The sequence below is a fragment of the Colias philodice genome, chromosome 12 (genome assembly GCF_061535455.1).
Source record: "Colias philodice isolate Cphi_HAF_F1 chromosome 12, ilColPhil1 Martin Lab GWU primary, whole genome shotgun sequence".
Classification (NCBI taxonomy): Eukaryota; Metazoa; Arthropoda; class Insecta; order Lepidoptera; family Pieridae; genus Colias; species Colias philodice.
Genome location: NC_143097.1, coordinates 564339 through 589989, shown reverse-complemented (window position 1 = coordinate 589989; position 25651 = coordinate 564339). Strand labels below are relative to the sequence as shown.

Here is a 25651-nt window from a genome sequence, read left to right as displayed (position 1 = left end):
ATCACGCCGTAGCACCATGCCGTAGCAGCATGCCGTAGCATCATGCCGAAGCATCACGCCGTAGCATTACGCCGTAGCATCACGCCGTAGCATCACGCCGTAGCATCATGCCGTAGCATCACGCCGTAGCATCATGTCGTAGCATCATGCCGTAGCATCACACCGTAGCATCACGCCGTAGCATCACAGCGTAGCATCACGCCGTAACACATGCCGTAGCATTACGCCGTAGCATCACGCCGTAGCATCACAGCGTAGCATCACGCCGTAGCATCACGTCGTAGCATCACGTCGTAGCATTACGTCTTAGCATCAAAAAGTATCAGGAACTGTAGAACTCAACTGCACGCGATAAGAACTCACATTTTTTTTGATCTGCTAAAAATGATCTGCTAAGTTCACTAACATCACACGCTTCATCTCATGAAATTATTGTATTGTTACGGATCCTTGATAAGTGTATAAATTTTGATTTAGTCTTTCTATTATTTTAAAGTCCATCAAAGTCGAGTCTAAAGGAGTCGCTTACATACAAGCATGCCAGTTACATACTTACATACAGGAGAAACTCACGAAAGCGTATTAAAAACATGTATTGGTAGAATAAAACTTCTGATAGCTCCAATCGCTTCTCGCTAACGCCGTCAATGTGATGATCTATCTATAAAGTTATTGTTAAGAGTTTGTCAGTAATGCGTTTCTAAGAAGGATCCCGCGGGGCGCGAACTTATAATGCGATAGACTCTATAGTCTATTGTGCAGTGTTGGTAGTGTTGATACATTTTTCATCACTGCAGCTTCACGTTCAGTGGAATTCGTTTAAACTTTGCTATAGTTGAATAGTTGTAGTGAAGGCAACTGTATAGAGTTTATGACCCATATATTATTTGTTGTGGAATGGTCAATATTGAAATAATTGTACGTTAATCTTTTTTGTTTTTTTAATTTATTACTTTAACAATGTGTGTGTATAAATTATATTATGGTATTTTTTTATTTCTAAATTGTTGTTTCTTGTTTCAGGTAAGAATAATTACTAATCAAATAGGCATGTGATACGCTTTGTTGGAAAGGTAAGAAGGTATAAAAACTTGAAACCTTCAACATATTTATTATCACATATAATACGGCCTAATATACCAAAGTTAGATGGACCGTCTGAAGCAATGTCTGAAGATTTATTTGGATGGATAAATGATTTTTTTACTTTATAAAATCTTACAGACTTTTTTGAAGTGACATTAGAGTGCAACACGTGGTAGACCACGAAGAAAAGACTGTGATTAATGATATCTAATATTATCTTTATTAAACTTTTTATAAAGTTAATTTATTTTTCAATCTGCTTACGCCAATGGTCGTTTGGTGAAAATGAGAAATTTTGACCGCTAAATGGAATATGCAAGCTCTAAGTTTTTATTAGATTTTGAAGCGTAAAATCTTCAGCTCGGTTTGAGATTATTTGATTAAAATATTATAAAAGGAAATTTAAGGACACATAAAATAATTTGTATGTTTTGCTTTTATCGTGGTGGCGTTGATTCTATCACTTTGAGCCTAAGATTTTATAACGAAGCTTTCAGCATTTATGGAGAATGACTATAAAATCGATTTATTAGTTAGACAGAGTTTCAATCAACGATATAAGTATGTAATGATACAGTATTTACCGATACATCATTAAAAATGCAAACAGTCTCGCACCCTCGCGATCCGCCTACAATACGCGTCAATACAAACAGGCAGTTGTTGACAAAGCCGCTGATCATTCAGGCGTGGTGATGTGTTCGTTACGCGAACCTATTGACGCGTGCACCGGCTCGGAAACTGTCACGCCGTGTTAGCCGCGTTTCGGAAGCGTGTTTGGCGCCTCTCGACGGGTTGTTTTTGATTCTTGGTACTACGCCTACTCTGTGCGATTGCTTGGGGTAATCGAGTGATAGGTGTTGTCGTTACGTATGGTGAAGCTGTGGAAGTTTCTATCACCTAATAAGCGTTTTGCTATCATTGAATATACATTAAATATTTTTTTTAAAACGTCGCTGTCCAGCCTACCTTCGATTCAAGTGTCTATTATTCTGCTTAGAATATGAGATTTTATTTATGATCCAGCAATTGTTTGAATCATCTAAAAATACTAGAGCTTAATCTTATCGTTATATATTTCAAGTTGGTTAAAAGACAGCTAATCACAAGCTGTAAACAATCTCAGAGTATACATTTAGTCAAAATATGATGACGTTCTATATGTTTGTAACAAAAATGTCAAGCCCAACTACTTTACCAAGATCACCAGAGGAACTCGGCTAAAGCAATCGAGTTTACCTTTCGTAATGGAAACGGTAAATATAAATTGTCCCATGAAATGGATTAGAGAGTGAACGCCGGAGCCGCCAGTCTCGAGGGACCAAGACTTACACGTGTGCTATACCTACTCGTATATTAATCCTATGTAGAGCGGTTTGTTTCTATGTGGTCAGTACTTTGAAAATTAGTCTTGAGGTCAGTAACAGGAGGTTTTATAAGTGAGTTTGTGATCGTATATAAAGTGTTCGAAGTTAAATAGTAATAGCGTTAGCTACGTGCTGCGCTGGGAAGAATAGCAGCGAACTGTATGTAGGAGTCATTGTGTATGTACAATGTACATGTTGTGTATGTGAAATACGACGTGAAAATAAATGAATAGGCTATTGGCGACAAGGAAAGTTGTAGTATGGTACCACATATATTTCCAGTTCTTTTAAATGAAATTACAAATAAATCCACATTACATTACTCTTCAGCTCTGCTAATTTCTCGTCGCAATAAAGCAAGCCACAGCACAATGAAAGGAGACACGTCAAAGTGACGGTGCGTCCCGCGGGAGCAAACGCTGCACGTGCCGGCGCCATTGTGGCCCGCGTCACGGGAACCACGCGGTGACGTCACGTGATGGGGCACGCGTAACGTGACGCGACGTGATGGGCGATGTTTCTCGGAAACAATCGTGGAGTGTTGGGATCAAATGATTGTTAATGTTGGTGATTGATTCTGATTTTGTTATACAGTCTGTGGTGATATGCGTGTGTTTATAGTTAAAATATTGTTTGTAGGAGGGGGGAAGGTAGAAAGATGGATTGTTAATGGTTCTTAAATTAATTTCATTTGTACCTGTTCAATACGTAGGTAAATAGTTAATATGCAATTAAGCTACCTATGAGCTTATGGGCGATTCAAACCTAAGTACCAACAATTTCTAACCACACACACCTCTACCAATTTTATCAAATACAAAAATACGTGCTACAAAATTTAAAAATCAAAATTTACAAGTAATAATGTAGCGACACCTCGCTCTGAATCGCGCAAGCGAAATGTTTTCGCTACAGAGCTATATATACAACTTTCCGACATCATCCATTGGGGCCTTCACGGCCGGCCAGTCGAGTAGACTGGTCGAGGATCCTCCCTTTTTCGATGGAGGAATTCCACCTTCCTTCCTCCACAGTGGTGACCCCTGACAGTTCACAACTCCTTCTGTCCATCCATGATGTCCATGCTCACCTATCCCTTCCCCGCCCACGATCACCGGCCCGCCAGCCAGCGCACTCGGCTTCAAATGGAGTCCTGTCCACTACCATGTGCGATCGCGCATGCTTGGGCAGCTCCACAGCCATCCTCACTGCACACTCCGACTCACTGGAGCATTATACGCAGCATCACCGCACTCAGTTCCGACTCACTGTGAACTAGCGGCTTCCTGTTCCGACTCACTGGAACATACCTGGCACTGGCGAGGCAACTCCGTACTACGACCTCCGGTCTCGGAGGGGAGTCCTGTAGCGACACCTCGCTCTGAATCGCGCAAGCGAAATGTTTTCGCTACAGAGCTATATATACAACTTTCCGACATCATCCATTGGGGCCTTCACGGCCGGCCAGTCGAGTAGACTGGTCGAGGATCCTCCCTTTTTCGATGGAGGAATTCCACCTTCCTTCCTCCACAATAAAGTTGATTTGCATAACAGTCCAAATGAATTATACATTGAATCTTGATTATAAAACAACTACGCTCATAAAATTATTTACTAGATGTACTTTGTACGAGCGATAAAAAATTTACGCGCCAATTACTTCGTATACGGGCGCATAACGTCAAAAATAAAACTCATACAAATTCGTAGTAAATATGGGCGCTGCAAATTGATTGGTTGCTAAAAGCGGAATTCGGTCAAACGGCTAACTTGAGTCCTATGTAGTTCGCGCTCTAGAAAAGTTGTTAATTGACATTAAAATGGTTCTTAATGTATCTGGGACGTAGTTGGGGGAAGAAATTAGCCAGCGCCTTAATCTGTTTAGCCGTGGCAGTCGTGCGACCTGCGGTCTTAGAGCGAAGGCACACGATGCGTTGCGGCGGCGGTGCGAAGCCGGAGCGGTGTCGCTACGTCGTCTTACATAGAAATATCTGTGGCATGTCACACGATGCGCTCCGGCGCCGCACCGGACTTGTAACCACCAAGACGAGGCGGGGAGGGGTGAATGCGGTGCGACGTCGGAGCGGCACCGCTCAGTTGTTTTGCGTCACAAGGAAGGACACGCTGTGCAACGCTGCTACGACGCCGCTGCGTCATAAAAACGTTACGGCGCCGCACCGCTCGTGTGCCCACTGACACGGTGAAATCTTTGCGGTGCGGCGCCGCAACGCATCGTGTGCTCCCGCTCTTACTCTTGACACTATCGAGTTTTAATGCAATCGAGTTAAAAAAAAAAAACATTTGTTGCAAATAAATACATTTTTATCTTATTTTTATACACGTCATATTAGCAACCTTGTGTGCAACTCTAACTCAAATTTGAACTAGAGTTCGACTCGATTGATGACTAAATTGGTAGGTACTATTGAAAATTATGACTATCGTGCTGTGGTTCAAAATGAATTATAACAGCAAGCAAATGATTATAGCTACCAATCAATATGGATTTTAAACTCGAGAAGTGATCAACCATGGCTGGTGAAAAGTAAAACTATTATATTATAACGATTCAAAAGTGCTTCTAGAAGAAGTATAATTAAATAAATAAATGCGTGTGTTTTGAATTGGTTACAAGATCGAATTCGAATCGAAATCGTCATCGAATTTAAACAAAAACAAGATCTAGTTTCAGTGGTAAGGCTCCTGACTGCTAGCTAATGAGTCATTTCTTCCAGAGCCGCTCGTTAATTTTTATTAACCGCTGCAACTTTGCGGGATCTCATCTATCAATGTTACAGAATGATACTAGTTGGAGACCAGCTTGGGATTATCGTGTTATGTTTTGAGCTGGATTTAGCGTGACAGTTTGTCGTAAGACGATTTTATACAAATTATATCGTTTATCGCATTTGTTGAATGGTTAGCAAAAAGAAAAGCTAAATAAAAAATATTTCAACGGAAATTCATACCATTTGCGTAATAAGTATAATCTGATTTTATACAATAAGGTCCACTACTAATATGTTTATAAGCCTATTAAATAATATACGGACGTTGTTTATAAACACAAAATATTCTAATAATATATTAGAGGCGAAAACTAGTTTGTATAATGTAAGTTAGACCGCAACCTAAAATAGCTTTAGTGATGTTGAGCTCGGTAACAGAAACAAAGGAGATGTTTAAGGAATGCATACAGCCTTACCGCCCAGTACGTAAAGGTATGCCTTCATCATGTACCATGTGACTTAAATATTCATACTACGGTTTCAACTTCTCCGTATTGTTCCTTTAAATATGTACAAGTAAACTTGGGATCATAATTGGCAAGGCAAATTCCGAGAATTAAATCAACAGCGCGTATTCCTCTATTTAAAAACAACCCTTTATTAACCCAACAGTGAGCTACATTATCTCACATAATAGAAAACCAGAAGAAATATAAACCGCGTTATTCCAGCGCTCATTATAAGAAGCATAGCGCAGGAGGGAAGTTCGCAGAAACACAAGTCGCAAATTGCAGGCGAACGTAAGGGTGGGTCCTGTTGCCGGTCACTTGGCCCCGTTCAAGCCCTACGGACAATTGGTGCCAGATAACGAGCGTAGGGTGCTTGTTTGTTGCTATCAAGTGCATGCAGCGAGCAGGTAGTTAGTATAATTCGTACCTAATTTGGTGGTTCTTGGTTCTTTGATGGCATTCATGGTTTAAGTGATATTCAGAGCAGTTTATGGTTTTATTTTTAGGTGGATTATTTATCGAAAATGGTAATACGTTTAATGAGATAATAGCTCGGTTTAAAATGAATTCTTAAATGGGGCATTTCACGCGAAGCGGACACAGATTTTTGGGTCAGGTTTCCGATTTCGGTTATACATATTTTAGTATGTTACACCTGTATATATCCTCGGTATGTATACGAAATATTTTTGCATTTAGAAGCTTAGTTTTCAAAATACAGGTCTTTGAAGATGTCAGCAAGCGCGAGGCATGCATGACTTTGAATGTAATTATCAGTTAAAGAAAAGGATTTTTTAATAAATAGATGACTGAATAATAACCCCCATTAAAAACCTTTTTATTCTCATATTTTTGATATCGAATTTATTTTTAAATTCCTAAGAAAAATTAAAAAATATTTTTCTTTATAATTTTTTACGAACTTAGCATATTTTTAAAATTTTTTAAGATCATTAAATAAATGGCTTAAACCGTCTGTAATAGACGTATAGGCCAATGATGATTATGCTTAAACTACATGCCAAGTTCTAGAGTTCTAGAGCTTCGAAACTTCTGCGATGATCACTCTAGAACTTGGCATGTAGTTTAAGCATAATATAAGCCATTTATTTAATGATCTTAAAAAATTTTTAAAATATGCTAAGTTTGTAAAAAATTACAAAGAAAAATATTTTTTAATTTTTCTTAGGAATTTAATAATAAATTCGAAATCAAAAATATGAGAATAAAAAGGTTTTATAATGTGGGTTATTATTCAGTCATCAATTTATTAAAAAAATCCTTTTTTGAACTGATAATTACATACAAAGTCATGCATGCCTCGCGCTTGCTGACATCTTCAAAGACCTGTATTTTGAAAACTAAGCTTCTAAATGCAAAAATATTTCGTATACATACCGAGGATATAAACAGGTGTAACATACTAAAATATAAACGAAATCGGTAACCTGACCCAAAAATCTGTGTCCGCTTCGCGTGAATTGCCCCAAATATTAACCACCATCGTTTTTAATTTTCATACTAGTAAGTAGTTCATGGCTTAAATTGATGGATAAAAGTATGAAGACTATTGTCAATAATCAGCGTCATATTAAAGTTAGGTTAATTAATTATATGAACCCGATGCAATCAATACATTTCATTGCCACCCACACTATTCAGCTAAGTCAGATTAATTGATTATCTAACGTCGATGCAATCACATTATACATTTCAATGCCACCGTTGTTGTTCAAAATTCACGTGACAAACGTGACACAGATGTCACGTTATCATTAGTATAGAGGGTTTGATCCTCCTAAATTAAGCAACATCGGCCATAATATTACGTAACCCAAATGGAGTATTTATATCCATACCCTTCCGACGATAGCACCAGGCACGGAATTAGATGACCTCGCTCCAACTACTGTGACGTCTCCAAATATTGAGACCGTGAAATCTTATAGCCAAATTACGATCGATCAAGTTTATGAGAATGAGACATGGCATATGCCGTGGCTGGTCTGTTTGATTTTGTTAATTCTTATCTGACAATACTGAAAATATTTAAAAAGTTGTATGTTATGAAAATATTTATTCACGTACGGTTCGGTTTTCTTTCCAAGGACTAAATTATTTATGTTTTCATATTTGCAATACAATACTGAGTTCAATATAAAGGGTAAAATGGCCTGAATCGATCAGTGTACGTAAAATATTTTTAATCTTAACAAGTAGATGGCAATTAATAAGATATACTTACGTCTACGAGTTTCGCTTGTCAAGGCACGTCGCTCATCTTTAACATAACGATTATTATTAGTGGAATTGAATAAATTATAACCTCATGTCTTTGTTAATGTCAGAATAGAAGTAGACAGAACGGCCGTCTCCAAATTTCCAGTATGAAAAAAATATGATATTTAACACAACGAAAACAGCAAAGTTTATTTTCAATAGAATAGTTATAGTATAGAATGCTCATGAATGCTAAACGAACATTGAATTCAAACCAATAGAGATCCATTAGTTCGTACAATAATCACGTACCTATAGATATCAGATTGAAAAATATAAGTTCGACAGCTGATTAGAGCGGAGCGCGTGTAATCAGATTACAGATCCTGTAAACAACAACAACCCACGTTACATAAGCCGGTATTACATTACAAGTAGAATGGAATTACGTTTCCTCTGATTCGGGGGATTCCTGTCGCTTCTTTAATATCGGCTTCGTTTAAATTCCGCATGAAGTGCCTTATATGTATGGTTTTGTGTGTTATGATACGAGTGTTATATGTTTATAGGAACGTGGTATACGTTACTTTAAGAGAATAGGATTTAAGGTTTTTCTATTATAGTGGAAATTGAGAATTATTAAAATTATATAATCGTTTTCGACTTGAATTGAAAAGGTATTCATGTTGAACAATATGTAAACGATTCAGGCGTTAAATCAAGACGGAAATTAAAAGAATAATTACGATTACAATAATTGTGTCAACGTTATCGACATAAATCCTGCTTATATAACAATATACCATAGCATATTATTTAATTTATTTCAAAAAATTACTGTACAAACGTTGTATTCGTAACTACTAACTTATATTTAACATTTATTCATTCAATTTCAAAAAGTGTAAGTAAAATTATAAGTGCAAAGTGTGTGTGTTAAGGGAATACTTAATAATGTATAGAGCGGCTAAGCTAATGACAACTTTCCTCTTACGAACTTTGATTTCCACGTAAAAGGTCACGGGCGTATGCCAAGGTGAAACAAAAGCCACTCGCTTGGTTAAACAAACGGGCGTGTGAACGCGGCGTTTGTTCACTGCATTAGAGTCGAAAATCACAGACTTTCACCCAAATAAAAAAGAGACAATTATTATTTATAATGAAAAGCAAATGTTTCATTTTTAATTTGTGACTGACTATAACTGTATTTGAATTCCACTCTTTATATTGGATAAGTTTTTTAAAAACATTTTCATTGAAAGCAAGAGCAAGTCTCTTGTATCCTGCTAGATTAAATTGGTGGGCTTGTATTAGTTTTCACGTTTTTCACACTCATTTATTACAGTTTTTTTAACTATGAAAAATCTGTTCTCAGATTTAAATGTACGTACATTTTGTTCCAGAATGATCTTTTAGCCGGATTTAGATGGATAGGTAGGGTTACACGAAATCCTCGCTAGCCTGTCCGTTCATTAGTGCGACCTCTGAAGTAACAAATAATTACGACGAGACTTTTAGCCTTTATCATGTACTTGAATTTCTATAGTAATCTAGCTTAGTCCTCGGATTCGTTCGCGTCCGAATTATTGAAGATATGTAAGATCTGAAAGTACCTAATTATACCTAATTAACGTACACAGAAATGAAAGACACATGCTAAGCTAGATCATATAATAACCAATTAAGGCGATCGAGAGCATCGTCGTCGAAATGCACATTGTATCAACTTTCAATGGATGCTGGGACGAGCGTAATTCACTCTCAGAGGGTAGGGTACGTTGCAGAGAGATTTCATTTAAAGTTCGCATGCAATGGGGTAGTTTTTACAAAGAAAATTCTGTTAATTTTAAAGTATATTTTTTGTGTTACGAAAAAGCTATGAGAAAAGAAGATTTTAAATTCTTTCTTTCGAAATTAGTGATAGTTTTCATGTCCCTATTTGCGTATACTAAAAATCTTTGCCATTTTAGAAATCGAATGAAAAATGTTGCAAAGAATAGAATATCCTTATAACTTTTTTTTACTATTGATTGTGAGTATATTCATTGTGTTGATAAAAAAATATCATTTCTTAGGAATTTACTATACTTCTACTCTAATAAAATGAAATGTATTCAGTATTTACGGATATATACGGATATCCCAGTGTGTGCAGCGCCTAACAACGCCGCGGGGCGCTACCGGTAATTGCTTAGTCGAGTCACCTGGCATCACCTGCCATCACCGGCGTCTGCGTAGCGCCGCATGATTACTGGCTAATTGAATTTCACGTATTTATCACTATCTCACGGCTATGGAATGTTTGACGTGATTTGGGGAAGATATTCACGATATGACCTTTGTCGTGTCGTGTGTCGTGTCGTGTGTTGTGGTTTTTGCTGACTATGAGATTTAGATTAGATTTATGTAGTAGGTACCTAGCTTTAAATTAGATGATATTGTGTTGTGTTAGCCTTTAAATATAATCTGAACATCAAAAACATAAACGAACTTATTAACTTATAGCACCAACACTATATTAAAGTAGTAAGTAGTAAATAAAAAGTTATCGAGCCCTATTAAAAATAAAAATATAACTACCTACTTGTCATCTTTATATGCAGACATCTTCATAATTCCAAATATAAGTTAATGCTAATCTCAGTTTCTTACAGTTAATCAAAATAATTCTCGAATAAAGCACAACATAAATCGTGCCATAATCTGAGATACGGATACCTAAAGTGCCATAAAATTTTTCAAAACGCAAATCCGTGTATACTAAAAACCTGTTCATGAATTTAAAGTGGTATTTACCGGTGAAAAAGCGCGCTTTAGATAAATAAATTACAAAAATGGCGTCAAAGGGTGTCGAGATATAAGCCTCGGTGGACGAAACAGTAAAGAGAATATGCATGGGAGTTAATTACGTTATACTTAATAAATAATATATAGTATCGAGATTGTATAAAGAAAAAAATATTCATAGAACTATGTTTATGATGAGGTATATTGTCTATGTTTTATGAATGTGGAATAGTTAATAGTCTTATGCGTCTATATCAACGGTTCAATGCGTTCCAAACATCATCATTCAAGGGGAATTATTGTTGCGTTTGTAAAATCGAAAATGATGAACAGCTGAACAAATTTTTACAACCTTTTGGCAACAGATACTTTATATATAAGATTTCCTCAATCTAACTTCGATTTCCTTCCCAAAAGTAGAAGCCGGCGACTAGTATAATCATAAAAGTATAGGTACGTGTTCCTCAAACCCCGTGTAAGTGATATTACGTCGGATTTGAATGGAAACTGGGTTAGGCACACGCTGCATCGCTCAGACGAAACTAATGGACGGATCTCTTACATCCGCGATAAGCCGCTTGCGCACGAGCGACTGGCCGACCTGACGGCGCATTAGGATAAACAAGTATATATAAATAGTCGATTCTGGAGCTATCTAGATTTCGCTATTTAGGTATATGTATGCAATGCTTTGTGTGATTGTAAGGTAGTATGTAGCATGTTGCTTTAAATGCTGCAACTAAAATAATTTTTATTACATAGCACATTATATTATATTGTGATTGTCATAAATCATCTATTGGCAAAAGGCCGTTAGTAATGTAAAAAAAAGTTTATTTTCCAAGTAAATATTAGCTACATATGTTTTACAATTGACTGTTAACTGTTATTACTTAATTTAGTTTTAAAAAGTTTAGGTTAATTATAAAGAAATAAAATAAAATGTTGATACCAAACAAAAAACTATCAAGACAAAAAGTCGCATGTTATTTTCCCTCCCAGCGTCATTCACAGAATAAACACCGCTGGTTAAATTCACTGTAACTATAAGATGGAAGATCTGCGCTGTTCCGTCTGGAACATTATTAACCTCCACAATGGAGCCTTATTCCGAACTGATTCGTTTAAGAAATAAAACTTTAAACTGTATTTAATTTCAGTTGCAGGTACTTTGTATTGTAAGTTTTTGGTGATGTTTCGAAACCGATTGTAAATTTATTTTGTTAAATAAAAACAAGTTCAACTTTTTATCTAATAGCATTTAATTTCATTATAAAGTGACTCTAGTGCAAAGTGGTGGGATTCAATACATTCATAATTATTGTATAGAAAAACGCTCTTTTTAAATCTGTTCATTGATTAACTTATTGACTACTTCCCAACTAACATATATATATATATATGTTACGGCTAAAGGTAGGTGAGAACATAAACTTAAGATTAGCCGGCTAAACTTAGGTTTATTTTCGACGAGGTGTTAATGTTAGTTTGTTCTATCTTTAGCCGGCTAAACTTAAGTGTAACCGCAGGCCCGTGGCTAAAAATGTCGGGGTGGGTAGATTTGGTTACTATAATACATGTAAGGAACAGGGCGAGTGTTTTCTGGCACTTCGCCGGCTGCTGCCGCAGCACGCTCGCTGCGCTCGCTCGGCTCGTGCGGGTCTTAAGAGTTCTAACCTAACCTAACCTAGCCACCAGCTTTCTGCCCTGAGTCGGGGTGGGTAGATTTGGTTACTATAATACATGTAAGGAACAGGGCGAGTGTTTTCTGGCACTGTGCGGGCCCCTCAAGCCCTCCACCAGCCCGGCGCTAACCAAATCTACCCACCCCGACATTTTTAGCCACGGGCCTGCGGTTACACTTAAGTTTAGCCGGCTAAAGATAGAACAAACTAACATTAACACCTCGTCGAAAATAAACCTAAGTTTAGCCGGCTAATCTTAAGTTTATGTTCTCACCTACCTTTAGCCGTAACATATATATTATATTACCACGCTCTAATCAAAGTTTCCAACAAAGTATGAAAGCACAGAGCAGTAATGCGTGCGAATGAATAATGCATTCACTAGGTACACGTGTCTCATGCATTCCGATTGCGATGTTACGGCCAATCGCGTATCATGCCGATACAGCTATCCAGCTAGATGTGGATCAACTTATTAGATTGCTTTCCCACCGAGTTGTGCTATGCAGATATGCTTATAGGATGTAATAGCTAAGCTGTGATAGTATGTGACCGTTTCCACTGATGCTATGTAGCTGCACGAGGTAGATGTGCTGCTCGAGCTATGCGTTATGCGTTATATCGATTGTTGTATAGATGGATGCTGATAAAAATGTGTAGCACAGCATGAGGGTCTTATAAAGAGATATGTAAATAAACTTCACAATATTTAATATGATGTAGGTATATTATGAAAAACTCTAGATCCTTTAAATAGATAAATTTATATTGATTTCATGAAATTAAGAAAATAAAATTGGTTTGCTTGGTTGCGAACTGCGTGCTGTTCAATAAGAGAGAGACCTGAGACTACAATTCCTTTGATTACTACAAAATATAATCGAAAAATCCTACATACATTAAATTACCTATAACAAAATACAGTAGAGTGTCAGCTTGTCAATTTAGCACGTACATAAGGATGTAATTCTCAGTGAATCGTACGTGCACACAATAACAATGTGGAGGGGTGCTTGCTGACGGCTGTCGGGCAATAATAGTAACCCTTTCCGTTCAGTGTTGCCGTAAAGAGCTTGTTAATAAGGGTTGGTATAGACGAGCGTGTGGTTTCGTTTTTAATTGGCATTACGATTATGATATGTCTCTATACTGTGCAGTAGTGAATTTTTTGACAATATTTAAGACAATAGTATACATTTATAAATAAAAATGTGTTATATTCAAATGAAGAAATAATTCAGAAGGCAGATGTAAAATGTATTGGTGTGTTACTAAACTGTTATTCATTAATGAAGAAATGGTATACCTACACTATGTATTGATATAGTCAAGTTGAGAAGCGATACCAACGACCAGTTGCAAGTAACCTAAACTCCACAATATCTATTTAGTAAATAAACGCGACATCACATGTCGTTGGGTGCACGCGTTCCTGAGGTTGTAAAAATTTATTAACGTCTGATCGTCTGAAGAGACGCTCCTCGGATGGATGTTTCTAGATCTTTCTAGCACAATTGTTTGTATGAAACAAATATGTAGAGCTCGGTCGAGGTATTTGTGCTACCTACTTGAGTATTTAAAGTGGTTGAGTTGGAAATTAATTATAAGGTAAAAAAAACAATCAAATATTGTAGGAGAGGAACTATTTTAATGTCCGAACGATTGGAACGAATGGAACGAACGATTATGAAGAATTTATATTTATAGTGATGAAGGTTGATCAAGGACAAACAAACTTGATTTATGTGAAATAGAAGACAACGTAAATCGTAGATTAGCAAAGGAACATATATTGCTTGATAACTAAATACAACAACAAATGTTCTCGATTCCCTTTATAAGTTTATTCGCTTTCGCGTTTAACACAGCGAGTGTCAATTCCTGCGATCGCATACAAGATCCACAATTTCCTCTCCCGCCGTTTATATGTCTGTATATGGTGTGTATGTATGTTGGTGTGTATGTACAGCGGTGTGAATGCTAGCAGACAGCTCCCGTCGCAAAGCATCCGGCGATGTAAGCTGGTCGTAGCGATTGGCACAAAAGGTATGTCCATGAGAATGCTTCTCTAGGGAGATGTTACACCGCTATTTATGGACATTATTCGCTATGTTTAGAGGTTTTGCCTGTTTCACGTGAAATTTATTAGGTGTGAGAGGTGATTAATTAGTTTTATTTAATTAATTAGTTTAATTTTGTTTAATTAGGGATTAGTTTAAACGTAGATTAACAGTTATTTTAAGACTTACACGTTCACTCATTTAACAATATGTGTATTAAGTTTAATATAATAAGAATTTTACGCTATGAAAATCGTGTACCGTCTGTGAAATCGAGAAGAATTAATAAGAAAAGCAAACATTGGAATAAAAGAACACAATGTCACGGGCAACATCTAATAAAGAGGTGGATTATAAAAACATTCTTGCACAGCGTTATAATTAACTCGGTACATGGCGGGCGAGACGGGACGCAATAAATAAATGTGCAGCGAAGGTAAATATCAAGACGTGTGTGCAGTGACGAAGCTAGGTAACCGAAGGCCCTGAGGTACGAAATAGGACCTGTCAAGGATCAACGGAAACAAAATAACGCTAAGTCTAGCTAAGTCTTGTCATATTTATTTTGAAAATGGAAGAAATGTTGGAAAGTTTAGTTCGATCGAAAATTGCTGCTAGGACCCGAGGGCTCCAGGTTTTAGGGCCCCGCTCCCCGTTGCCCCTGGGTAGCTACGCCACTGTGTATGTGTTATTTGCTCCGTGGAAAGTTCAAGTGAAAGTTGAAGTCGCACCGCCACGTGCGCGGCACACGGCGCCGGGGTGACCTCCGAAACATTCGCTGGAAATTGCCTTATATTTTCCACTTTACGGAATACAAAGCGAGCAGTTATGTAAGCGTTCCTTGTGAGCTGTTTTTGCGAACGTTAAATACATACGTGTAATGAAATGTATTTAGTTGATGGATTGTTTGCCTGCTGTAGTATGTGTCAAATATAATTTAATATTATTTTGTTTGAAGTTTGGAAGGTTTTGGAAAATTGTGATTACTAAATAGTTGGACACAATAATTGTGATAATATCATAATATATACTAGTTACAGATTATGTATTTTAGTCCTTGCGTATGAAAAAAATATCGGAATGGTAATTAATTCTAAGATGTATCTTCCTTGAACATCAATCGAAATCGCGAACAGCTAATATACGTTATTTAATTACAAGCCGCAAAATTTCGAAGGAAAATTCACGGAGCCCATATCAATAATTCATCCTTACAATCCCATTATAAGAGATCTCAATAGCCAATCACGATCGCGAAAATTATTATTTGGTCACGTTCCTGGACTGAATGCTTTTCGTAAACATTCTCAAAGAAAACGTGCGAAAATGTGATTAGTATCCGCGGCTGTATACACTGATTTTGAATTTCATAGCTAAGAGATGAAACTGTACAGATTCTTATGTATGTTGAGAGGATATTTTTTTGTTCTTAAAGCAGTAGATATTGTAAAGGATTTTATAATTGTAAAAAAAAGATAATTAAAATATATTTAAAAAACATTTAAGCTACTTCGCTCGTCAAGAAAATTGCAGAATTCAATGCATCTTACTATGTACACTTCAAGACGTGACCCTTCACTAATGAAATACATTAACGAAGTACATATTTAAATAACTCTAAGATAAGAAACGATCAGATAAATATATATTAAGTAATTATACATATAGTAAGAGTCTGAAGAAATTCACATCGAGCTATTATTTTTTTACGAGTAACAAAGTATCTAGTTATAGACCTTACCATTACGCTCTTCATTTACGTAATTTCACACAAACGCATGAAGAAATTCAAACTCAAACTCAAACATTCATTTATTCAATTGAAAAAAAAATGACTACTATTTAGTAGAACTTTCGAATCGTCATTACATAAGTATTTTTAACATTTACCACCGATTCGGAAAGCAGTATCTATGGAGAAGAATCGGCAAGAAACTCCATAGTTGCTCTTTTAATTAGAGTTAAAAAAAAATCACAAAAATATAAAGAAGTCAATACAATACATACAGTCGTAAAATGGGCGTGTTCGGATTCAGAGTTAATTAAAACAAAAGCCTCCCTTAAATCATAAAAGAGGAAATGGAATCGAGAGGGTTTCCGTTATTGGCCGTATTGACGCATGGAACCTTCTGGTGTATGGATTGGATTATACCTAATATGCTGTTTAATTTTCAAAAGTTTTTTTGAATTCATGTCGTAGACAAAATATAAGTAGAACTGCATTCAATTCAATAAAAAAATGTATTGTTTGTACAGACGATGGTATTCTATGTTGGAAGTTCAAAGAGCAACTATAGAGGTTCTTGCTAGCTTTCCTAGAAACTGTTTTCCGAATCAATCGCCGTGTAATATTCTAAAAGGAGCCAATGTGAATAAATAAATGTGCAACATAATTGAACAGTGCTTTTATTATTATTTTAGATTATTATCTATACCAAACTTTGTACATTGGCCTGGAATATCTCTTTTGTTTCATAATAGATATAACTTTCAACCCAAAAATTTTAACCGTCCCCGAAATGGACAATGGGAGAAACAAAAAGCGAGCAAAAACGTTCACAATGGTTTTTCCATGATGCTTTATAATGATGCGACGTTAAATATAGATTTAAACGAGACCTAAACACTTAATCTCTTTGTGAGAACTTTTAATTACCGCGACCTTCCCGGCTCGCACAGCTTCTAATAACACTACCTCAACAACACACGGAATTTTAGATCTTAATATTAACTAAATACAGTCCTTTCTGCTGAGCCTTTTTTTATTAGAATAATTAGCGCTTCGAGTTGATTTAAGTTCAGATATCGTCGAGAGGATCGCTCAATTTCTCAAACAGAATCCTGTTAAAAATTACGGGAGCCTTTGTGATGTGGGATCGTCAACGGTAATAAAATTCGCGGGATTTTTACATTAGCTACCTTTTATGGGCTTCCCGGTGGGTATTATGTAATTATGCTTGAGTGTGCTTTGAAATTAGTATGAGCTTTATATGAAATGTTAATGTCGAACTAAAATACTATAATTTTTTTTATAAAAAATATGTAACAGTTTTACTGTTTAGGACGTTCCGTGGTGAACATTACGAATATCCCAAGGGAATAATTCATACCGGCTCAAAAAGTCTATTGTTTTAATCCGACAAATAATATCTAAGGCGCGGGTCAAACACAAGCGGTGCGGGCGCGGGCGTGCCATAAGCGCGCCTCTTCAATCTGTTTTGCACCACATCCTTCTTATACATTTTGTATGAAAGAATTTTGGACAGGCGTCGAGGCGGCACGCCACCGTTGCGCCGCGGGCGTACCGCAGGCGTACCGCAGGCGCGCTTCCCCAAATAGAGGTCAATTCACGGTCATACACAATCAAAAACAAATCGGGTGGTAGTAGACCGGGAGATACTGACACAAAATTTCGAGTCATTTGTCTGTTACAATTGTTACAAAAAAAAAATTTGCAGATTTTCGGCGGTATGGCGACCATTTGGAATCGTCCGAAAAGTATGGCATGGCGATTTTCGTAAATGGCTGCACGACGATGGTTACCTGTGCAAAAGTTAGCCTGGTACAAATGGTTGAATTGTTTTTTTTAAATCAACACATTCGCGTCTATGTATGGCGGGCTGTAAGTCACACCGGAAAAGTATGGCATGACACTACCGCCTACTTCTTTTTTATGGGCTATCGGTAAATTCTAAAATTTTTGTGTTACAAATCGTTTGACTTCGCTATTTTTCCGACGAGTTCGACTAACGTCCACGCGACTAAGCCGCCGGTACCAGCGTTCACACCATCGTTTTTCTTTTTGTCATTGCGTACTAAGACCCCTGTAGAACCGCCATCCTGTTACAAATGACTCGAAATTTTGTGTCAGTATCTCCCGGTCTATAGGAGACGGTAGCCTGTCAGTCAAAAATGTGTTCTCTCTGTGTGGAATTATATAGAGCTGCTATTAAATACCCTTCTTCGTTTTGTTTTTAAAGGTGAATTGAATTAATCGATGAAATGATTTACACAGGTGATGGCAGTAGGGAAAGTGAAAATGAAGAAGAGCATAATGAAAGTTCCCATGTATTTACAATGTCAGAAATAAAGATAATCCTGATTTTGATTGTGTTTTTTATTTATTTGTAATTGTAATAATATTGTGGAATGATCAGTACTGTAAATACTTTTGAACTGAGATTTTAATGATAAGATTTATATGGTTTAAATGTAAACCTGTGTTTGAAAACCATATTTTATCTATACTAATATTATAAAGAGGAAAGGTTTGTATGTATGTATGTATGTATGTATGTATGGTTTTCACGCATAAACTAGGTACTGGACCGATTTTGATGAAATTTGGCACAGATAATCTTTAGACCCTGAGAAAGAACATAGGCTACCTTTTATTGCGAAATATGTACCACGGGCGAAGCCGGGGCGGACCGCTAGTACAATATAAATTTTGTGTTATTTTAACCTTCTTTTCTTCCATCATTACACCAGTACTACTTTAAAATTATGTACTTTAAAAGTACTATAAAATTTTCCAAGTAAATTCCAACATTTCCAACAAAGATATATTTGCAATCGTGGGGTTATCCTCGCTATTTACTTACAAGGAATTATCAAAACAAAATCGTTACTTTCAAATTAACGTTACTTTCAAATCTCTTTTAGCACAAAAAACATAATTTTACTAAATTATGCATGAAGAAAATGCATTTAACCACTCTATATAAATATCATTTTCGGACGCCAACAGCGCGCCCGAGGCGCGCCGGTAGCGCGCCCGAGGCGCGCCGGCTGGCGCGCCCGCGGCGCGCCGGCTGGCGCGCCCGCGGTGCGCCCGATGCGCGCCGCGCCGCTTGTATATGTCCCGCGCCTAACAGACCGAACTTTCCGCTTACATGTAAGTTCATTGAGTGTGATGTTGACGCGTATTCTAAATAAAGCTATTTCAGTCATATTTACACGTTTTTGTTCTCGCAGGTAATTAATTTCGTCCAACCTCTGTGTGGCAATGTACCTCTTTCTAAATTTCAGCCGAAAAGTTGCGCAATTCGCTCGGGATTAAACGAATTCCACGGCTTCTTTTAGCCGCCACCTCTGCGTTGTTTCACGTTATGAAATAACTTGAATATAATTGGATAGAGTTGTAAGAGAACTCTCTGAAAGAATACCCGTTTGAGAAACGTGATTTGTTACGACTAGTAACTAAAAGTTACAAGACATCAAAGGATAATACTTTTCATATTGTAAGGTTTTTTCGCATTGCGTAACAAATTCAAATGCAGCGTTTTTCATTGTGCTTTTTTTACATTAAATGAAGTAATGCAGTGGTTTTGTTTCAACATGGTATTGAGATGACGTGGAATGAATCAAATGATATTTGTGTTTTCATTCCTCTCCATTAAATAAGGCAAGATTAACGCAATTCGACATTTTCAAGGTCACGTGAGAAACTTTCAAAAGCATATTTATGTAAATAAATTTCTTCCTTCGTATAATAATAGAAATCCTGATATTACATAGAGAATTTCATTTATTTGAATAAATTCACTTGGAGATTGAGGAAGGCGATTATATTACGAATTACAATTTTCACGCACATCTGATCTTTCTTTGTGCAGTGGGTTTCGTTTCGCGATGAATTTATCTTATCAAAAAGCCTTTATACGTGCCATATCATGTCCCACACGAGATCGTTTAATAGAATATGTATGAATAGCACATAAATGTAAAAAAAATAATTATTAATAAAGAAGAAATTTTCAAAATTTGTCAAATGTATTTTTAATTTGATTGGAATGCTACGAGAGCTACGAATACGAGTTGTGTGTATATTTTAATATGGAAAGTGCTACTCTTGATCTGAAACGACTTATTTAAATCGTTACATGAAAATCTTTTGTTATGTTGTTTATTTCATTTATTATTTTTCAACATGCTTAAATCTAGGGCGCCCTCGAAAATGTTGTTGTTGCTTTGGCTAACATGGTTTTTGTATGTTCGTATTATTTAATGGGAGGTTTTTATAAATGCTTTAGTAACACGTATTCATGCTCGTTTTGAATTGAAATGTGATCCAGGAGTTGAGATTTAACAAAAGACGCAGGTGATATACCTTAATAAGGTACCAGAAGCAGAACACTTTTAAAGGATGCGAAAAATATATTTTTCAAAAGATATAACAAGTAAAAATCTGTTGTGTATTTCGTAGAATACTTTTGTATTCACAATAATACAATGTGAAATCATATTAAGGAGAGTATTTTAGTAAGACTGTATCGTTTTCAGAAAAGTAGGTACTCATATTTATTTAAATGTAAAAACATAAGTCATATTTATTTTAATATTCCGTGAAAATTAGGAATTTGTTATTTTCATTAAAGTATCCAGAGTATTCGTATAAATAGTTTTGGTTATAAACCTACAAATGGAGATGTTATTAAAATTTATAAGATTCTCAGCATTACCTAAATGTACATTGGTATTTAAAATATTGCTGAGGGATTCTAGACGATTTATAAATTATATCCAGTATACAATATATTAAGACTAATTGAATGTTAGTACTACGCAGTAATTGCAGTGTTAACAGCTATATAATACTGTTAATTAAGATGAATTGAATAGTATGCAGGGCGCTATACATAACTGTGTATTTATACTTAGATAAAGTAATAATAAATAACAGAAAACTATTTCAAGTTAAAATTGTATGTAGTGTATATTAAAAGTGACCATTTGTAGATAATAGTGAGACATCTTTATGAGCATATAAAACAAATTTATCGTAAAATTGAATATTCAACGTTGGTAGATAACAATTTTATATTCTTGAAGCGTTTGATGCGAAACGTAGCATGTCTACGGAGCTTGTAGACGTGCTACGTCGGCTACGTCGTAGCCTTTTAGACCGTAGCACGAATAACACTGTGATATGCATTGAAGTTATAAGGAAATGAAATGATATAATATAAATATTTTTTTATATTTTTATTATATTTTGTATTACCTATAATACTTACGTGTTCTTTATGGATGGATTTTGGAATATGAAAATGAAACATATATCCACAGATTCTAAGGTGATTTAACTATTTTCAATATTTGAATTTGAATTTTTAAAAAATATTGATGTTTTATGATTTTGCTTTTACAGTGTGATAAAATTATAGATAGCAAACAAAATCAATCCTTTTTATAAAATTCCATAAATTCTCGAGATTATAATTAATAGGATAGGACCCGATCAAAAAACATAAAAAAGCAAAAGTTAAGTAAGTAAACTTGAAAGTAAATTTCATCCCGTTACAAGTATAGCGGTGTGACACGATCGCTTTTATGCAATGATCGTAAAATTGCCAAGTCCTAGTTCGCAAGTCACGAGTCACGACGTAAAGTTAAGAGTGTGTCGGCGCGGGCCGCGTTCGACACTTCATTAGAACTTGCGACTTACCGTCACTACGTGTTTTGCTTTATTTTTAATGTAAGATGTGACATTATTTGCGGTGCCTTAGAGCTAGCGCGCACGAGCAACTTTGTCTCCGCAACTATTTTGTCTCTCCCATCAATTTGTATGGGGAGTTGCGTCGCTACGTGCGCGCACTTTCATACTAGCCCATAGGTGGGAGAGACAAAATAGTTGCGGAGACAAAATAGTTGCGGAGACAAAGTTGCTCGTGCGCGCTAGCTCTTAGTGTCGACATAAAGCGACTTGAAAGTTGAATGGTTGACTATCGGGTTATGTAGTGTTTTTAATAACGAGCTGTTCCTTAATATAATTATAAATATTATTATTTACATGCAATATTGGAAGCCCGCATAGATCACATTTTTGTGCATTAGGTCCGTTCTATTCACATACAATTGTTAACATAATATTTTATGGTTGGTGACTGAGTATGTGCTGATAAAACAAATTGCAAATCATAAAATAATATGCTAACGAATAATTACAACTATATAACTCATGATAAATATTCAAATTATTGTAGTAAAGCATCTATTTTACCCTCCATTAATTAAACAAACACGTACTAAGTGTTAAATAATGTTTCTTCATAACATAAACTAGAGCTGCGGTTTGAGCCCTGGATAAATAAATTTACTAACAATTACGCGAAACGAATTCGTAATTCAGGCACTTGGCTGTGCGATAATTATTCCTCATAATTGTGTTAACATTATGACTCAAAAGCTTCTAGTCTATACTTTGAATAAAGGCTATTGAAGTAAAATATACATCAGAGAATATAGTTTATAATTCTCGTAACCTATACATAATAGAGTTTTGAAATGGAATTTCTGTCAATTAAATCAATTAGGTTTTCTGATCAATGATAGTATTCAATTTTTATGATGTACTTGCTTTCCAACAATTTTCATTTGTAACGTAATGTTCTAGTAATCTTGGTAAATTTCGTAAAATCCTAAATAATTAAATTCAAAGCAATGGCAAAGTGCCTAGCTGGTTTAAATTCAAAGTCATTAAAAGAAAATTACTCAAGAGTTGCGATGAGAGGTGTCCCCGTGGTGCTGTCACGGTTTTAACATTAATCCATTCATCTTGGTGCCACTTGTTGGTGTAGCAGGTGCTATTTTATATCACTTTACATTGTTTATGAACCACAACTTTAATTAAAGATAAATGGATTTTAAATATTTCTCTTACCCGACTCAGGACTAAAAATAAAGGCATTGGTTCCCTCATCGAAATAACAATATACCTACAGTTTTTGCACATGCAACATACTTCGGGTAAATGCGTTAACTAATTACTAATTCATAATCGTACCTAGCTGCTAGTTAGTATACATTATATAACTAATTAAAAAAAACGAAACAAAAAAAATATATAAAAATCTAGTTATAAAATAATCATAGCATAAATCGAAGCACGTGCAAGCGCAAAGATGTGAACTCGGCAGTATTTAAGACCGTTTAGACGTTCAAGTGACGCGGCTGCCGGCTCGCCCGCCGCGGCCTCGCGACCGAGTGCACCGCAAATATGCTACTCGCGACCGAGTAGCTAGGAAACGAGCGTTTGAAGACTTGATACAGCTCCATCTAGTGTTAATGGTTAGGGATATAGAATGCAGAAAGGACACATAATATACAGTAGAGAACTTGGTATGTATTGTTCGTTGCACGGCATATAATATGTACATATTTACGTGATTTAATTGCATCGTTGGTCTCCCGTAATAATAGAAGTGTCTTTCTGCGTTATTTGATGTCAATTTTATAGATTTATCATAATTAACAACTTATAAGTCGCTTGTTTCATGGCCCCCCATGATGCCAACTGGATTGCGCTAAGCGTCTCGTTAACTAGGCCAACACTTAACGGAGGGATGCAGAACATACCAAACCTTTTTTTTTTTTTTTTTTAACGTTGGGAAATGCATTTACGCATCCCCCTCTGCAGTTTTTCTGCGTGAGGGGGTATGTGGGACTCGCGAGAAGCCATACCCACTAAAACCCAACGGTGGCCTGCGTTCACCTTCGGCGGCAGGGGTTAACAGCCAGGCCTTATACCCCCACCGCGTACGTGGAGATTGCCGCGACTTGGCGGCTCACCCAAGCCCATAAGGTGGCAATAGACGTCGGTATCAGAAGATAACGCCGCCCTATTGCCGGGCTATCCGCCTTCTATCGCAGGGGGGGCCGGTTTACTTGCAGCGAGCATAGCTACAATATGCTCGTTTCTACGTAAACCTCCCCCTGCGCTTATTCGTCAAACCGTATAATATTTCAGTCCTATTGCTGGACGTACAGACGCCTGCGTCTGCCGGGTCTTCGTCGGCGCAGAGGATCCGCCGTTGGGTCATTCTCCCGGGCCCTCTCTGCAACCTCCTTTGCTTTGATCACGGCCTCGCAAAAGGCCAAGACCGCCTTCCATTCAGTGTCGCCACTGACCATCACTTTCACGAGACCCTGCAGGGTCAACTCATCTTCTCCCAGCAAGAGAACATACCAAACCTAGCCTATAGCTTTTTATTCCAATATAAAAAGTAGGGCTATATAAATATATATAGGCTTTATAATACATATAGTAAATTTTGTAAATTATTACTTCAATGCAAATGGAATATTTTGTGTACCATTTCAATTTTCCGACAGCTCCTTACGACTGATGAGATGTTAGAGCATTATGCTTTAGCAAAATCGTATTAAGCTTTTCTACTACATATAATAAATTTATACAAATTTGGGCGGTTGAATTACGGCTATAAAATTTTAAGATACAAACCTTCGATCTATGTAACTTCAATAAATAGAAATCCTATTTTTATACTTGCACCTCGCAGTAAGATTCGATTAATTCCAAGCCAGTACGGCTGTCCGTTGTAAGTTTAATTGTACAATATAAACATTGCCCCGTTCGGTTCACGGATAGCCGCACTCGATATCTGCTGTTTCCACACGAGCGGCGGCGATATGTACGCGAGGTGTTTCTTTCGATGTAACGTTACGTAGGATTCAAAATGTTTAGACTGCTGTTATTGTGGTAAAGTCTTTATATAAATAAATAAAAAGTAAAACTATACCCTTCGTAGAATAGGGCTAACCATGTTAATTAACATATTATAAAGACGACAGATTTGAATAAGTGTGTAACAGATTAACTGCTACATCTGTTTTGAAAATTATGCCTACCTAAATGTGATAAGCTTTTTATTTTTTGAAGTAGTTTTTGAGTAGCTTAATTGATCTTTTTTTCCAGGGCATATTCCGTTTGGCCTGCGAGCACGTGATCCGCACGATGCGGCGCGGCCGCGAAACGTTGCTGACGCTGCTGGAAGCGTTCGTGTACGATCCGCTTGTGGAGTGGGGCGGCGGCAGGCGGCGCCGCGGCGCGAGGCACGTGCGGGCCGCGCGGGCCATGCTGGCCGTGCGCGTGCAGGAGCTGCGACACGGCGTCACCGAAGTCACGTATGTTGAACTGAGCTTTAAGTCTACCCTAGTAGTTTTGACACACAATTTTTTTGATATATTTGCTGTAGCAATTTTAAAGCAATAATTGTTTTGAGTAAATTATTATTTACTTAGTATTATTTAATAGCTGTGCTCCGCGGTTTTACCCGCAGTGCTCCGCTCCTGTTGGTCTTAACGAGATAATATATAGCCTATCTAACACCGAATAGGACCAGTAGTTCTCGAGGTTAGCGCGTTCAAACAAACAAACATCCTCTTCAGCTTTATAATATTAGT

The 25651-nt window shown here is 36.7% G+C and overlaps 2 protein-coding genes across 2 annotated transcripts in view; both read left to right on the top strand.

The window, feature by feature from the left end:
- Positions 1 to 17868, top strand: part of Aps (diphosphoinositol polyphosphate phosphohydrolase 1 Aps) — a 158873-nt gene extending 141005 nt beyond the window's left edge. Inside the window, exon 4 of the transcript XR_016316428.1 lies at positions 17829 to 17868. The gene's annotated coding sequence lies outside the window, so the exon portion shown is untranslated. The remainder of the gene's footprint in view (positions 1 to 17828) is intronic.
- nonC (serine/threonine-protein kinase Smg1) overlaps positions 1 to 25651 on the top strand; it is a 105918-nt gene that overhangs the window by 64343 nt on the left and 15924 nt on the right. The window contains exon 2 of the mRNA XM_089701922.1: positions 25164 to 25372. Within this exon, the coding sequence (XP_089558048.1) occupies positions 25164 to 25372 (209 nt within the window). The remainder of the gene's footprint in view (positions 1 to 25163; positions 25373 to 25651) is intronic.